The 16737-nt window shown below is 43.0% G+C and overlaps 2 protein-coding genes across 3 annotated transcripts in view; both read right to left on the bottom strand.

Annotated features, from left to right (window-relative positions):
- Positions 1–11453, bottom strand: part of LOC110538510 (E3 ubiquitin-protein ligase SMURF2) — a 68038-nt gene extending 56585 nt beyond the window's left edge. For both annotated transcript variants that reach the window (XM_021625373.2, XM_021625374.2), the window contains exon 1: positions 11064–11453. In XM_021625373.2, coding sequence (XP_021481048.1) covers positions 11064–11115 — 52 coding nt within the window. In that variant the 5' untranslated portion in view covers positions 11116–11453. The remainder of the gene's footprint in view (positions 1–11063) is intronic.
- Positions 11454–11761: 308 nt separating this feature from the next.
- LOC110538509 (importin subunit alpha-1) lies at positions 11762–15032 on the bottom strand. Its single transcript, XM_021625372.2, has 11 exons — positions 14941–15032; positions 14594–14719; positions 14330–14470; positions 14058–14146; positions 13676–13941; positions 13487–13581; positions 13003–13269; positions 12609–12842; positions 12319–12501; positions 12053–12202; positions 11762–11960 (listed from the first exon to the last, which is right to left on the bottom strand). The coding sequence occupies exons 2-11, from the start codon at positions 14657–14659 to the stop codon at positions 11871–11873; spliced, it is 1581 nt and encodes a 526-aa protein (XP_021481047.2). The 5' UTR covers positions 14660–14719; positions 14941–15032; the 3' UTR covers positions 11762–11870.
- Between the last annotated feature and the right edge of the window lie 1705 nt (positions 15033–16737).

Here is a 16737-nt window from a genome sequence, read left to right as displayed (position 1 = left end):
GGTTACCGACCGCATTCTGTAGAATTCCAATAACTCTAGGACTATGGAATGAGTTGAAGGCTGTGCAATCATGTTGAGAGTAGTCCCTGTAATAACAGCATTAACTGAGTCCTCTCAACGAGACCGTGTATGCAGCCATTTCAAAAGAAGGATACCTGGCCGTCCTTAAGACAGTCATACAGCAAAAAATACTTGCTGAATTAAGTGTAATTCTATTTAAAAAGGAGAAGGGGCATAATGTTTGGTGACTTTCTAACTAGCCAACTACCGGACATGGCAGTCTTCAGAAATAGACATTTTAAAACAGCCATCTGCTTTGCTCACATGCAAAAATCATTTACAGGAAGCCTTGGCATATTTGTTCAACTTTAGTCTGGTGTGAATATAAACACCTCGTGATCTATCTCCTCAGAGGACCAAGGGCTCAACGGCAGGCTGGGCACAGACAAATGCTTTGTGTTAGCTGTGAAGCTGTGAGTGCCTTGCAGTTTTCACACCAAGCATCCCATAACACTGGTGACTTAGAGACCCCTATCTGCTCAAGGTTAGAGAGGTATGGGTTAATCACATCAATCTAGGTTTACAGCAGAGCCCAGGAACATTCTAGGTACCCCACCACCTTTTCTTGGAAACGGAAACAAGTTTGGATATCTAGTGTAGAGGTCGACCGATTAATCAGCACGGTCGATTAATTAGGAACGATTTCAAGTTTTCATAACAATCGGTAATCGGCCTTTTTGTATGCTAATTATGGCCGATTACATTGCAATCCATGAGGAAACTGCGTGGCAGGCTGACCACCTGTTACGTGAGTGCAGCATCAAAAGGACTTTGCGGCTGGTAAGTTGCTAGCTAGCATTAAACTTATCTTATAATCTTCACATAATCACTAGTTAACTACACATGGTTGATGATATTACTTGGTTAACTAGCTTGTTCTGCGTTGCATATAATCAATGTGGTGCCTGTTCAATTTAACATCGAATTACAGCATACTTCAACTTCGCCAAACAGGTGATGATTTAACAAAAGCCCATTTGCGAAAAAAGCACAATCGTTGCAAAAATGTACCTAACCAACAGCAATTTAAAAAACTAAATAATAGAGGCCCCCCATCTTGCCGGGGGGGTAGAGAAAAGTAAAAATTTTAAGCCAATTTTCTGTAATCCCCCCCCTCCAAAATCTCCATGTAGTTGAGATAACTGCAAAAAATGTTTCAAGATTATTTCCTGAAATACTACATATTCTGCTAAAGACCTGAGAGAACATTTAGCTGTATTAAAGCACATTTCCTGCAAATGTATACATTTTGCCATGGCTAATGCTGTGCTCTTTTACACAAACATAATACAATATATACTGCTAAATTCATTGCTTTTGAAATGTTCAATTCTCCCTGACTGTTGACCTTTTATTTTGGTGATTGGTAGCTCTCAAAGATAAAAGTATGAAAAAAATAGGTCAATTATCTTTTCTACATACTTTATATCTGGTTTTAGTCATTAAAGTTAATACTGAAAGTGTCTTTCCATCCCAAAAATTAACCCCCACAAAACACACACACATATATAAACTCAGCAAAAAAAGAAACGTCCTCTCACTGTCAACTGCGTTTATTTTTAGCAAACTTAACATGTGTAAATATTTGTATGAACTTAAGATTCAACAACTGAGACATAAACTGAACAAGTTCCACAGAGATGTGACTAACAGAAATTAAATAATGTGTCCCTGAACAAAGGGGGGGTCAAAATCAAAAGTAACAGTCAATGCAACTGGTGGCCACACCAGATACTAAGTACTGCAGTGCATCTCCTCCTCATGGACTGCACCAGATTTGCCAGTTCTTGCTGTGAGATGATACCCCACTCTTCCACCAAGACACCTGCAAGTTCCCGGACATTTCTGGGTGCAATGGCCCTAGCCCTCACCCTCCGATCCAACAGGTCCCAGACGTACTCAATGGGATTGAGATCCGGGCTCTTCGCTGACCATGGCAGAACACTGACATTCCTGTCTTGCAGGAAATCATGCACAGAACGAGCAGTATGGTTGGTGGCATTGTCATGCTGGAGGGTCATGTCAGGATGAGCCTGCAGGAAGGGTACCACATGAGGGAGGAAGATGTCTTCCCTATAACGCACAGCGTTGAGATTGCCTGCAATGACAACAAGCTCAGTCCGATGATGCTGTGACACACCGCCCCAGGACATGACAGACCCTCCACCGCCAAATCGTTCCGCTCCAGAGTAGGCCTCGGTGTAACGCTCATTCCTTCGACAATAAACGCAAATCCGACCATCACCCCTGGTGAGACAAAACCGCAACTCGTCAGTGAAGAGCACCTTTTGCCAGTCCTGTCTGGTCGAGCGACGGTTTGTGCGCATAGGTGACGTTGTTGCCGGTGATGTCTGGTGAGGACCTGCCTTACAACAGGCCTACAAGCCCTCAGTCCAGCCTCTCTCAGCCTATTGCGGACAGTCTGAGCACTGATAGAGGGAGTGTGCATTCCTGGTGTAACTCGGGCAATTGTTGTTGCCATCCTGTACCTGTCCTGCAGGTGTGATGTTCAGATGTAACACACCTGCACAGGATCGGTACATGTGGTGTGCCACTGCAAGGACGATCAGCTGTCTGTCCTGTCTCCGTCTTAGGCGTCTCACAGTACGGACTTTGCAATTTATTGCCCTGGTCACATCTGCAGTCCTCATGCCTCCTTGCAGCATGCCTACGGCATGTTCACGCAGATGAGCAGGGACCCTGGGCAGCTTTCTTTTGGTGTTTTCCAGAGTCAGTAGAAAGGCCTCTTTAGTGTCCTAAGTTTTCATAACTGTGACCTTAATTGCCCACCGTCTGTAAGCTGTTAGTGTCTTAATGACCGTTCCACAGGTGCATGTTCATTAATTGTTTATGGCTCATTGAACAAGCATGGGAAACAGTGTTTAAACCCTTTACAATGAAGATCTGTGAAATTATTTGTTTTTTTACGAATTCTTTGAAAGACAGTCCCGAAAAAGGGGTGTTTCTTTTTTTGCTGAGAGAGGGAGATATATATATATATATATATTTTTTTTTTCTCACAGGAGGTTAGTGGCACTTTATTTGGGGAGGACAGGCTTGTGGTAATGGCTGGAGCTGAATGAGTGGAATCGTATCAAACACATGGTTTCAATGTGTTTGATACGTTTCCATTTGCTCCGTTCCGGCCATTAATATGAGCCATCCTCCCCTCAGCAGCCTCCTGTGATATATATATATAAAAGAGAGACAGAGAGAGACAGAGAGAGAGAGATTTGCCCTTGAGCAAGGCACTTACCCCTAATTTGCTCCAGAAGCCCCATATAACTATGGCTGACTCTGTAAAACAACTCATTTCACTACACCTATACAACATAACGCTAGTTAGCACCAGCTCGCGGAACTACCATGAACTTCCTTCATATTACACACAGATACTTTTAAAAAATTGACTTCCAGAATCTCACATAATCCCTTTAAGACACTAGATATTACGACTAGCCTACATTTGTCAAGGGAGTGAGACTGAACACACCCCATTTCTAAGTATCCAATACTCTTTCTGTACTATTTAACTGAAAAACAACAAGGGCATCTAAAGTGAATCATAGTGAAAAAATACCCCAGTGACATTTCTCACTTCAAAAGGCAGCGAATGAGCATTGGGAGGAAAATAACAGAGTTCAGGCAGCAGTGATATGAGGAATCTGCAGACAAGCATCAGATTAATTCTCACTAGAGCTCCCCCTCACCGCTAATCCAATTCTGACCCATTAACTGGCTCTGCCATGTTAACACATCAGACCTTTGAAGGCGCCCTTTCAACCATTCAAGTTAGCGAAAACATTCACTGTCCGCACGACACCCAGGCGGCGTCTTCCTTGGGAAGCTGACAGGTGGGCTTCTTCGGAGCGGCGGTATGAAATGCAGATATGTCAGTGCGTAAATAGGAAACTGGGGTGGTCAAAATGGACAACCCCGAGGCAGAGCAGGTACGGAGAGTGTTTCCTCTGTCAGACATGCAGGCAGTAAGGTGGAGGGGCGCTTGTAAATAATGTCAGCCGCTTCCTGGAGTGCACTAATCATCCATCAGAGAGGGGCTGGCTGCAGATGTTCTGTTGACTGATACTCACGCTCTGCACCTGCTTATCCATTGGATGCCCTCTGGTTTCAAAGAACATAGGCTACTACAGAGGCAAGACAGAGCGGAGTTTAGACAGACAGGTCGGTTGACAATGTCGAAACAATGATGCACTCGCATCTAAGAGGCAAAAGGTTGTGTATTGATTTTGAACGGTCAGATGGCAGCTTCTAGTCATTGCTGTAGCTCTTTGGGGAATCATAGGTGGCTGTTTCAGCTAGTTGTCTTGTTTTGAGGTGTTTTGACTTGTGTTACGGCTATGCCAACATAGCTAAAATTCGCTAGCTAGCTAATCTACAACTGCAATGATGCATTTGAGAGACACCACTTCTTATTGGGCAAATGTATATGTTTTCAATAAACATTAAGCCGAAATATGGTTTACATGTTGCCAATAATCCTTTGTTTGTACGCCAACGCCATCTGTGCTTCCCCAAAGTTATGCATGCATCAGTTCTGTTGGTAAACAAACCACCTGTCTATAGGAAGGGGAATGTGAGGTGGTCTGTGCATTTTGTTTCTAAATGAGACAAGGAAACTATAATCCATTAACCCAAGTTGAATGGAATGTATTGAGTCAGTGAGATAAGCACACAAACACACACACACACACCAACCTAAGCCTGCATTAAGTTCAATAAAGAACTCTGAATTCGGGAAAACAATCCACCACTGAAGATAATAAAGCTCTGTCTGATGGACCACCCTATGCTCGGCCTAGCTGGGAGCACCACTCTCCTAAGATCCACCACCGACTGATTGCTTAAACTCAATGCACTAAAGAGGACAGCCCTCATAATCCACCCAGAAATCTGAGCAAAACGTGAGGACCAACCGACAGTCCTGCTGCGTAATAGGACTGCAATTCTTCACTTTATTATTACTATGAACCTCAAAGGGAGTTTCTCCTGTCTGCTCCCCACCTGTCAGGGGTGACATTTGGACAAGTGTTAGTCTGTAAAGAGCTTCCTCTCCGATGCTGCCCACTCCGCCTCTACATCTGGCCTCGGCTCCGTTGCTGGCAGCGGTTTGGGAGTGTGACCGCAGAAGCCTTCGTCCTCGTTGAAGAGCAGCTGAACCAACAGGAAAGCCAACCCCAGTCAATTAATTTATGGAAAAATTGCAATTATTGTAGGGCCCTCAGCGGGGGAAGAAAAACATTTACAAATGACGCGCAATAATTGCTATTGTTTTATTTTCCTTCTCTTTAAGCAAAATGTGGAACTGTTCTGCAGTTCTGTAATGGAGCAACAAAGTCAACAGTTCCCCACATGTACCTAATCATTGTGTATTTACGATGTATCCCATCTGAACACCCAGATGACCAAAATCACTTCCATACAGGCACTCTGTAAAACAGCTGAGCCACATGAACGCACCAGACAGACTCGGCACACATTAAGAACTCTGGATCATTAAGTCCTGTGCCTCTGTAGCACCATCTGTGCCCAGCTGCAAGTTTCCCCCCACTACCTAACATGTTAACCCAATCGGTAGACTAAGGACTACAGAGAATGGATGCTTCGATCAGATTTGTACAGCGAGAGAATGTTTAGTCTCATAACCTATTGTCACAGGAATTTTTGGGGGACTGCTTTGATTTAAATGAGACAAGTGCATCTGTGTTCATTCAACAGCCCATTTTATAAGATCCCAGCGAGGTAGCTAGCAACTATAAATCGACGAAATAAAATGTAGACATTTCAATAGGTAAACCTGACAAAGCTGCAGCTTTGTTCAATGCTGTCCTCAATAGTAGCTGGTTCCCAGTCAAAAGAAAGATCCAAAACCACTGACTGAGTCAGAGAGAAACCCAGCACCACACGACAGCTCTCTCTCTCACTGAGGGTGGGGGTGGCCCGCGCTTAGGACTGGGAGGGGAGCAGTTTAGTCGGAAAGAACAGGACTGAGTGACTCACAGAAAGAAAGAGGGGGGGGGGGGGGGGGGGGGGGGGGAGAGAATGCTAGACAATCCCATAGAGTCAATTCTTCCCTCTTTCCTGTGCATGGCAAAACCCAGAAGAGTAATATGCATGCTAAACAAAGAGTTGAATCAACTAACAAAGGGTCAGACAATAAAACTAAGAACAGATGGACCTTAAATATTGTATAACCTCTCTCTTAATCAATGTCTGTGCTGTTCAAATCTGTTGGTGGGTGAGGCGAATTCAGCTCTCGGCTACAAAACAGCTGGGGATCAGAGGCCCCAGTGTTAAAATGGAGGGATCACTTCTCCCTTCCACAGTTTTTGTTCAAATTACTTTATGGGAAACAGATAAGTTAGCATGTGCTGTGTCCTGACAAATTTATGGCTGTTTGGAATGGATACCATTTGGTCATGAACCATGTTTGAGTAATACAATTTAGAGCTGATCAGATAAGGTGCTCCGCATTGAGACATATTTTAACACTGCAATTTATTACTTACCGGATCATGTATTGTGCCATTAACCATGTTTGTGTGACATAATTTTAGAATGATCAGCTGTAGAGCATAATGGAAACCTGTCTTGTGTATTCAAGGGGCAATTCTCACCACAAGTGTTAGTTTTAGCTGCTTGCTTGCCATATTTTTCCAGTTTAAAAGCTGGCAACCGTCTGCAACATCTGGTTCAAATGGATGGGGGTATGTCAGCAAGGAGAAGCTCAGAGGAACGCAAACAGTGACAAGACTGCTCACATGTAACAACTCATCATTCAGGGTTTACCCAATAACAAACTCATCAACAGCAATGTGTCAAAGTCAACTACATCTATTAAGCTGCTATTATCAATTCACGACTCATGCGCAGACCTTCATTACTTATACAAACTCACCGATCAGTAAGTAAACACAGATTTATCTTATCATGCCAGAATAGTGATTATTTAGTTTACACAATATTTGACAGATGGAGAAAGGTGGAGAATAAGCTATAAAGGAAAAATATTGGTGTGTTGGTGAAGATACAGCCAACTAGCGCAAAAATAATATTGTGATATTGTCCAAACAATAGTCAAAAATAAAATCCCAATATGTAACTATCAATTAGAGGTCGACTGATTAATTGGGGCCGATTTCAAGTTATAACAATCGGTAATCTGCATTTTTTAACACCGATTACATTGCACTCCACAAGGAGACTGCGAGGCAGGCTGACCACCTGTTACGCGAGTTCAGCAAGGAGTCACGGTAAGTTGCTAGCTAGCATTAAACTCATCTTTAAAAAAAATATCTTAACATAATCACTAGTTAACCTACTAATAGCATCAACCATGTGCAGTTATCTTGATGTCCTGCGTTGCATATCATCAATACGGTGCCTGTTAATTTATCATCGAATCACAGCCTACTTCACCAAACGGGTGATGATTTAACAAGCGCATGCGCAAAAAAAACCGAGAAAAATATAAAAAACGCTGTCGTTGCACCAGTCTACCTAACCATAAACAGCAATGCCTTTAAAAAAAAAAATCTATAGACAAGTACATTTTTAACCTGCATATTTAGTTAATATTGCCTGCTAACAGGAATTTCTTTTAACTAGGGAAATTGTGTCACTTCTCTTGCGTTCTGTGCAAGTCGAGTCAGGGTATATGCAGCAGTTTGGGCTGCCTGGCTCATTGCGTACTGTGTGAAGACCATTTCTTCCTAACAAAGACTAATTAATTTGCCATTGAAGGTCGGGCAATGTAACAGCAATATTTAGACTTAGGGTTGCCGCCCATTCCATAAAATATGGAACTGTTCTGTATTTCACTGAAAGAATAAACGTTTTGTTTTCTAAATGATAGGTCATTAATATGGTCAAAGCTGGAAACTAAGGCTTGTACGTGTGTTTATTGTAAGACTATGATTTGATATAGCAGTCTGACTGAGCAGTGGTAGGCAGCAGCAGGCTCGTAAGCATTCATTCAAACAGCACTTTCCTGCGTTTGCCAGCAGCTCTTCACTGTGCTTCAAGCATTGCGCTGTTATTGACTTCAAGCCTATCAACTCCCGAGATTAGGCTGGCATTACTAATGTGCCTATAAGGACATCCAATAGTCGGGGCCTCCCGAGTGGCGCAGTGGTCTAAGGCACCCCCTTTGTTTTCTACTGTGTTATTGACTTGTTAATTGTTTACTCCATGTGTAACTCTGTGTTGTCTGCTCATACTGCTATGCTTTATCTTGGCCAGGTCGCAGTTGCAAATGAGAACTTGTTCTCAACTAGCCTACCTGGTTAAATAAAGGTGAAATAAAAATAAAATAAAAAAATAAAATAAAAAAACTCTATTGCAGTGCTAGCTGTGCCACTAGAGATTCTGCATTTGAACCCAGGCTCTGTCACAGCCGGCCGCGACCGGGAGGCGGTGCACAATTGGCCAGTATCGTCCGGGTTAGGGAGGGTTTGACCGGCAGAGATATCCTTGTCTCATCGCGCACTAGCACCTCCTGTGACGGGCCGGGCGCAGTGAACGCTAACATGGTCACCAGGTGTACGGTATTTCCCCTGAGACATTGGAGCGGCTGGCTTCCGGGTTGGATGGGCATTGTGTCAAGAAGCAGTGCGGCTTGGTTGGGTTGTGTTTCGGGGGACGCATGGCTCTCGACCTTCGCCTCTCCCGAGCCCGTACGGGAGTTGCAGGAATGAGACAAGACTAACAACCACCAATTGGATACCACGAAATTGGATTTTAATTATTTTCCTCCCCAATAGTCAAAAGGTATATGAAATACAAATGGTAGAGAAATAGTCCTATAATAACTACAACCTAAAACTTCTTACCTGGGAATATTGAAGACTCATGTTAAAAGGAACCACCAGCTTTCATATGTTCACATGTTCTGAGCAAGGAACTTAAACGTTAGCTTTCTTACATGGCACATATTGCACTTTTACTTTCTTCTCCAACACTGTTTTTGCGCTATTTAAACCAAATTGAACATGTTTCATTATTTATTTCAGACTAAATGTATTAAGTTGTGTTCATTCAGTATTGTTGTAATTGTCATTAAAAATCAATATAGCTTTTTGGTCCTCCAATAAATCGGCATCGTTGTTGAAAAATCATAATCGGTCGACCCTTATTGATCCCCCCCCCCCCATCACTAATTGGTAGTCTAGTAAAGAGGACAAATCACCACGGCGTTCTCCCTAAACAACGTCCTTCCCTGCCCAGAGCGAGTCCGGCTGTGGAGGCGCATATGGATAACACTGTGCAATTTTACATAGCCTAATTCTAAAAGAAACCTTCCCTGGGGAGAAGACGGCAGAACGGGATAAACACTTCAGTTCAACTGATATGTGGAAGACAGGCAGAAAAGCAAATATGAAACAGAGTAGTTAAGTGAGCAAATACACATGTAAAGTCAGGAAAAGGAGGTCCATGTGATCGTACTCTCCTTGTTTTTGACAGTGAATTCACATTCTTACTATTTCTCCAGGACACCAATGCAGTCAATCTCGAAGTGGAACGACAGACTAATTCACAGTGGGCAATTTACAACAAAGTTCAAGTAAAAGACAGAAAACTGTGTTTCACTTGACCACCACGTAGTTCGGACAAACATCAAAATGTCTTAAGTTCAGGCTATTACGTTGGAAACATTTCAATGGGGCCATCTAGTTAAAACCTGGTTACCCCACCAGTAGAAATTGTACAGGAAAGTTCACATTTGGACAAATTGACAGGTTGTCAGAACTCTCAATGTGCTTTACCATTCAATGCTTAAAGCTGCATTTACAAATCAGCCCAACTCTGATCTTCTCCACTAATTGGTCTTTTGAGAAATCAGATTTTGCCACAAATTGGGCTTCCTGTGTAAATGCAGCCTCTGTAGCACAGGTGAGTTAAGCATATTTTCACCATCAGGCAGATCTCTCACTTCAGTCCAGAGACCCCTGCTCCACACTAATTTCTGTTAGAAACAGCACTAGGTTAAATATTTAATTTGGCTCTTCCTGGTGAATGGAAAGGCCTGGAATTTGACTCAGCCCTGATTCTGGAAGTACATCAAACACCACTGCTGTCACCTTCCTCTCCCAGTCAAAACAATGTCATCTCATGTAAACGTTTCACTTTGTGTTGAAATGGTACAAATCAAATAAGAGCGACCCAGAGTGTACATTGAAGCCCTGTTTGCATCATAGCCACAGTATTCTGGGGGGGAATTGATCCCCACTTTGCAGTACGATGTGGACTGTCTGGGAGATATGCTGCGTTTACACTGACAGCCCACTCCAATATTTTACCCCTCACCAATTGTGCATAATCAGAATGTGTCTGCCCGTGTAAACGCAGCCATAGTCTCGCCATCTAGCTCATTTAGTCGCCATCTAGATAACGCTTCAATTTTTACATTGTGTAGTAGCTATGGCATTGTTTTATTAGCTAGATTAATCACGACAAAGAATAGTCACATTTATGGCAATTAATGAGAATGTTAATGTGGTCAACTAACATTCTAGTATATGCATAGTTTAGAAATGAAACCGGGTAATCTGTGTTCTTACAAAATTGTGGATGTAATTTGAATCTTGCGCACACCAAATATTGTTGAACAAGCTCGATTAAACTAATGTTAGTAGCTAGCTACTAACAGTAATCCCAGGCGGATTACTTTTGTTTTGCCTGTGCTAATGTTAGCTGGTTAGACACCAACCTAACGTTAAACTAGCCAACTAATTTGGCATGCGTTAAATTTCTGAAACGTACAATTAATATAGCTAGCTAGTGTCGTTTAGCTTAGTTTGTTTAATTTGCTACATACATAACGAACCCTACGCGAAATATTGAAGTGCGCCTAAACTTTTAGACCACATCAAGCACACTTTCGAACACGTTTGTCCTGCAAACTAACGTCGTTAGCTGGGCTAGCGACACAAACTAGCTACAGTAGCCACATTTGCGTAGGGACAACATTCAACATTGTCTCTTACCTGTTAAACGCAGTTTAACCGGACCATTTCGCCGAACTCCTTGGTTAGACATCTTGCTTCCAGTTTAATATTGTAGACTAACCAGTTTCAGACCGAAGTAACAATAACGGAGTGAAGGCATTGTTGCCCGGATGTAGACAGCACTGCTGCCATCATGATCACAATCACTGTCGCGCAAATACAACCAATTACTGGCTAGGATGCCGCAGAGTGCATTTGATTGACCAAATACGCTTGCAAAACAGGGTTCTGGCCGACTTATTACTTTAAGAGTAAGCAAGCGACCCGAGTTCACTCTTCAGCTTCGGAACGATTGGAATTCAGTCCTCCTCCCAACCAGACGAGAGTTGAACTGTTGAGCTCGTACGCCCTACAGTGCAGAGCCCACTTCAGGGAGGCTAGTAAGTAAATGACCAATGACGACATGGGGATGGAAACATCTGCCTGTACGGCTTGGCTTAACTGAAATGATCTGATGCTACAATGCTAATGACCGAGAAAATACAATTTTGTCAGACAAGTGACATTTCGGATCGCTAGTGTAATTGAAGTAAAAAAAAAATAAGACAGTCCAGATACGTTGCAAAAACAGTGTTTCTTTGCATATAGTTCACAGAAAGAAGAGGGTGGAAGCTATAAAGATTCATATTCAATTGGAAGTGAATGTATTGCCATTCCACCCAAACAAATTACAGCAGTTGGAATTTCTTTAAGAAATTTATTTACAGACATTTATAAAAACATATGTACATGTCAGACAGAATAGAAGTCCATTATCAGAGGACAAACAAAAAGGAAAAGTGGTATTTAGAAGTTGAAAGTGCTTTGGTTCTCACTGATCTGGAATGCATAGCCATCGGTTGTCAATTCTGGAGCAACACATTGGTCTTCCTCTTCCTAGAAAACAGAACGTGCAAGAAATTGAGGCAAAGGAAACAAATAGCATCTAATAGGACAGGTTCAATTGGTCACCATTACACAATGCTCACCTCGCCAGAGAAATATTTCTCAATCAGGCTGAGAGAGGCCTTGTAGACTAGCTCATTCTCATGGGACTGCAGAGCTTCAATCTTGTCTAGCCCACCACATTCCTCGATCATCATGCACAGCTTGTCTGCTTCACCAATCTTATCTCCAGCCTGATGGACAAAACAAGTTAAGAATAAGTCACCCGAATCTTGCAGTTATAGGGTACAAATGCCTACGCCAATACTGTAATAAGATGAACTAATTCTTGGAGAGAAGGTCCCCTTACCAGGAAAATATTGGTGATGGCATCCAAGATGACAAGGATGGTTTTGCTGTCCTTTGTTGAGAGTAGATTCAACAGAGGCTCCAGCACGTTAGCTTGAACAAGATACACAACCTGTTCAACTGTGCCCCCACTGGTAAAGTTAGTTATTGCCCAAACTGCCTCTTTCTGAGTCTTGTAGTCCCCCTGTATGGAAAGACACTTTTTTTTTTATTTATATCCCACCATTCCTAGTTATGAAAAAAATACAAATCCAAACATAAGAGATTACTAGAGAAAACAAACCTACATACCTTACGTAGGACATCTACCATGAGAGGGACCAGGCCAGCATTGATGATATCCTGGATCTGAGAGTCTCTCCCTGCAGTGATGTTGGACAGGGTCCAGGAGGCCTCCTTCTGGATGTTACTCTTGTGGTGGCGAAGCAGGCCAGGGAACATGGAGAGGGCCCCAGCGTTCAGCACGGCCTGAGTCTGCTCATCCGTGCCAGTCACCATGTTTCCAATTACACGCAGAGAAGGAGTCTGAAGGAGACAGGTCAAAGACAGTGGGCGCTTGGGCTAAATATATATATATATTTTTTTAAAGACATAGTACCATAAATGTAGAGACATAAATATGGTGACAACTTAATTTTATATGACAGTCCACCACCTCTAGAGGATAACTAGACTGGACACATACCACAACAGAGATCTCCCCAGAGCCAAGCAGCTGCACCAGGCGGGAGATCAGGCCAGTCTGAACCACCACCATCTCGATGCGATCGTTGGGCCCATCGGTCAGATAGGACAATGCCCAGCAGGTGTCTGCCAGCACCTCCTTATCATCATGGTGCAGCAGACGCACCAGAGTGGGAATGATCTGCTGCACGGCTGCCAGAGGGGGAGAGGGGTGCTTGTTGCGGCACAGGTTTGACACCGTCCAGGTGATGTTCCTCAGGTAGCCAGACTGCAGAGAAGACAAAAATATTTTAGAGGTGTTCATTCATTGAGTTACAGAACCTCCTAGTGGCCAGTGAGGAAAGTAATGTGGGGTCAAGGAGTTATCAAAAAACAAGACTAATACTTTGTATCCGTGTCATGAACAAGTCAAGTGATTGTCCATTACTTATGAATGGTTGTCACGGGTCACCACATTAAGAGTACTTGGCACTAAGAATACTTACAGAGAACAAAGAGAGCTCAGGGACAGCGAGCAGACTAAGCAGGGGTGCCACAGCTCCATGCTTGATGACCTGGTCTCTGTAGACCGACCCATCACCTGCCAGAATAAAGCAAGGTTAGGGGTGGGAGATACTATGGCAAATTAGGGTTCTATACACTGATAAGATACTGTAACAAGAGGAATGCGTTACCTGCAATGTTACCCAAAGCCCACACAGCCTGCTCGCTGATGTGGGGGTGGGGGGATATGACAAGCCTGATGAAGGCTGGAATGGCTCCGCCCTCCACAACAGCACTGGTCTGATCAGATGTTCCAGATGCAATGTTGGTTAAAGCCCAGGCAGCCTCAAACTGGATAGGGGGTGACTCCAAACCCAAGAATGCAACTAACTTAGGAATCAGCCCAGCACTGATGATGTGGTCAATGGGAGGATGTCTCTCACGGGATAGCAACTTCCTATAATGAGAACAATTGAAAAAGCAACACGTCATGATTATGGTAGCCAACACTTAAAATAAAAACACTGCCACAAATACAGCATTTCCCAGAGAGTTTTACATCAATCACTTTACCTTGCAGCTTGAGTGGCATTGAGCTGGACATCAAGGTTGTTACTGTTCACACCAGCAAGAATCTCCTCCACAGACCACTGTCGAGGGGCCTGTAAATTAAGACAACAGGTTGTTTCCATTGGAATGATTTTCCTAGGCAAGTCAGTTAAGAACAAATTCTTATTATACGGCCTACCCCGGCCAAACTCTACCCTAACCCAGATGACGCTGGCCAATTGTGCGCCACTGGAATTATTGTGCATTGTATAAACAGACAGGCCTAACAAACTCACCTGACAGTTTTGGCTTTTCTCATGAAGTGGGGAAGTTGCCTCGTCGACCAAAGTGTTCACATTTCTTCTTTTGAAGATCTGATCGTCCTTCTTTGCCTTGCGAAGTTCGACGTTGACTTCTACTCTCCTGCGTCTAAGCTCCTGCAAAGTGATCAACAACCACCATTGACTGTGCCTAGCCAGATTCATTTAGCTCGCAAGCCATGAACACATTTGAAATGAAACATTGACATGTATGCATGGCACTGTTTTTTTTCCACTTACATTCGCATCTTTTCCCTTATTCTTGAACTTGTCCATACGGACACCGTTCTCGTTGCCAGCAGACATTTTTGGGCAAATTGACAAAATGTTCGAAGTCGTTTGATAAAGAAATCTTTTTTTGAGCACCTAAACGAAATGAAACAATTAACTTCATAATACGAATTGTTAGCTAGGATCCAATAACACGTGTTTGGCTTTTCTAGGAAGTTACATCGGTCACAAGTGACCAGGAAGAGTGGCGAGCAAACCCCATCAACAAAGTAAAGCAGTAACATATCAACAAAATAAAGCAGTACATCGAATATTTGCCAACCACTACAAAATATGAGCCCTTGAGAAGCACTTACCCGGTCCTTCTACAGAAATTCTAGCTAATGCATTGAACATTTGTACAGACCTTTAAATTCCTGTCACAAACTCCCTGATTGGTTAGTTCGATTAAAAGCATCACCCTATTGGACTGTTTTGAAAAATCACAGGGCGCTCTGGAAGTGTTGTCAGTAGAGACCTATCGCGAGATTTCAGTACTCTCATGCCCTCATAATACAATTTGTTTCTTATCAGTATCATATCAGAAACAATTTTTTTAGGTCTGTGTCTGATGATGCAATTCAAGGAGTGGTTTCAAACCGCCCAGAAGACACGCTTAAAATCAGAGAACCCAGACAACTAAAATCTGTTAAAATATATGGATAGACATTACACGGACTATCATGACCAATAATCAACATCAACCTCTGAATATAGTATTTACATGTGCTTCCGTATATGCATACAATCCAGACATGAATGCCTGGAACTGGGGATAAAGGGTCACTGGACTCCCATCTGGTCATATGAGTCCTATTAATGGAAATTCAAATTATATAGATGCAGCTAGTTGATGAGATCATAAGGTCTTACCCAAGACCCTGGTTCGATTCCAGGCTGTATCACAACCGGCCGTGATTGGGAGTCGCATAGGGCATTGGCCCAGCGTCGTCCAGGTTAAGATTTGGCCGGGGTAGGCCGTTATTGTAAATAAGAATTTGTTCTTAACTGACTTGCCTCGTGATATAAAGGTTAAATAAAACATTTAAACATCTAAAATTGATTAAATATATGTTTTATTTCTCATCAATCTACTCACAATACCACATAATGACAAAGCAAAACAGGTTTTTAGAAATGTTTGCATATTTATTACAAATAAAAAACAAAAATACCTTATTTTCATAAGTATTCAGACCCAAACCAAGCCATGAGGTCAAAGGAATTGTCTGTAGAGCTCTGAGACAGGATTGTGTCGAGGCACAGACCTGGGGAAGGGTACCAAAAAATCTCTGCAGCATTGAAGGTCCACAAGAACAGTGGCCTCCATCATTTTTAAATGGAAGAAGTTTGGAACCACCAAGACTCTTCCTAGAGCTAGCTGGCTGCCCGGCCAAATGGAGCAATTGGGGGAGAAGGGCCTTGCAAGAACCCGATGATCACTCTGACACAGCTCCAGAATTGCTTTTCGGAGATGGGAGAACCTTCCAGAAGGACAACCATATCTGCAGCACTCCTCCAACTGCTCTTAAACCTAGGTGTCTGGCTAGACTGTAAACTCTCCTTCCAGACTCATATCAAACATCTCCAATCTAAAATCAAATCTAGATTCGGCTTTCTATTCCGCAACAAAGCCTCCTTCACTCACACCGCCAAACTTACCCTTGTAAAACTGACTATCCTACCGATCCTCGGTAGGATGACATCCGGCGATGTCATCTACAAAATAGCTTCCAATACTCTACTCAGCAAACTGGATGCAGTTTATCACAGTGCCATCCGTTTTGTTACTAAAGCACCTTATACCACCCACCACTGCGACCTGTATGCTCTAGTCGGCTGGCCCTCGCTACATATTCGTCACCAGACCCACTGGCTCCAGTTCATCTACAAGTCCATGCTAGGTAAAGCTCCGCCTTATCTCAGTTCACTGGTCACGATGGCATGCGCTCCAGCAGGTGTATCTCACTCATCATCCCTAAAGCCAACACCTCATTTGGCCACCTTTCCTTCCAGTTCTCTGCTGCCTGTGACTGGAACGAATTGCAAAAATCGCTGAAGTTGGAGACTTTCATCTCCCTCACCAGCTTCAAACATCTGCTATCTGAGCAGCT

Source organism: Oncorhynchus mykiss, chromosome 12, assembly GCF_013265735.2.
Source record: "Oncorhynchus mykiss isolate Arlee chromosome 12, USDA_OmykA_1.1, whole genome shotgun sequence".
Lineage (NCBI taxonomy): Eukaryota > Metazoa > Chordata > Actinopteri > Salmoniformes > Salmonidae > Oncorhynchus > Oncorhynchus mykiss.
Note: the sequence above shows the minus strand (reverse complement) of the source record. Positions and strands in the feature narration are given on the sequence as shown.

Bases quoted from the DNA above. Each gene is read 5' to 3' on its own strand.
- LOC110538509 (XM_021625372.2), bottom strand. From the start codon at position 14,659: ATGTCTGCTGGCAACGAGAACGGTGTCCGTATGGACAAGTTCAAGAAT. The intron at 14,147-14,329 runs GTGAGTTTGTTA...CTTAATTTACAG, and splicing joins AGAAAAGCCAAAACTGTCAG to GCCCCTCGACAGTGGTCTGT. The intron at 13,942-14,057 runs GTAAAGTGATTG...TTCTCATTATAG, and splicing joins AATGCCACTCAAGCTGCAAG to GAAGTTGCTATCCCGTGAGA.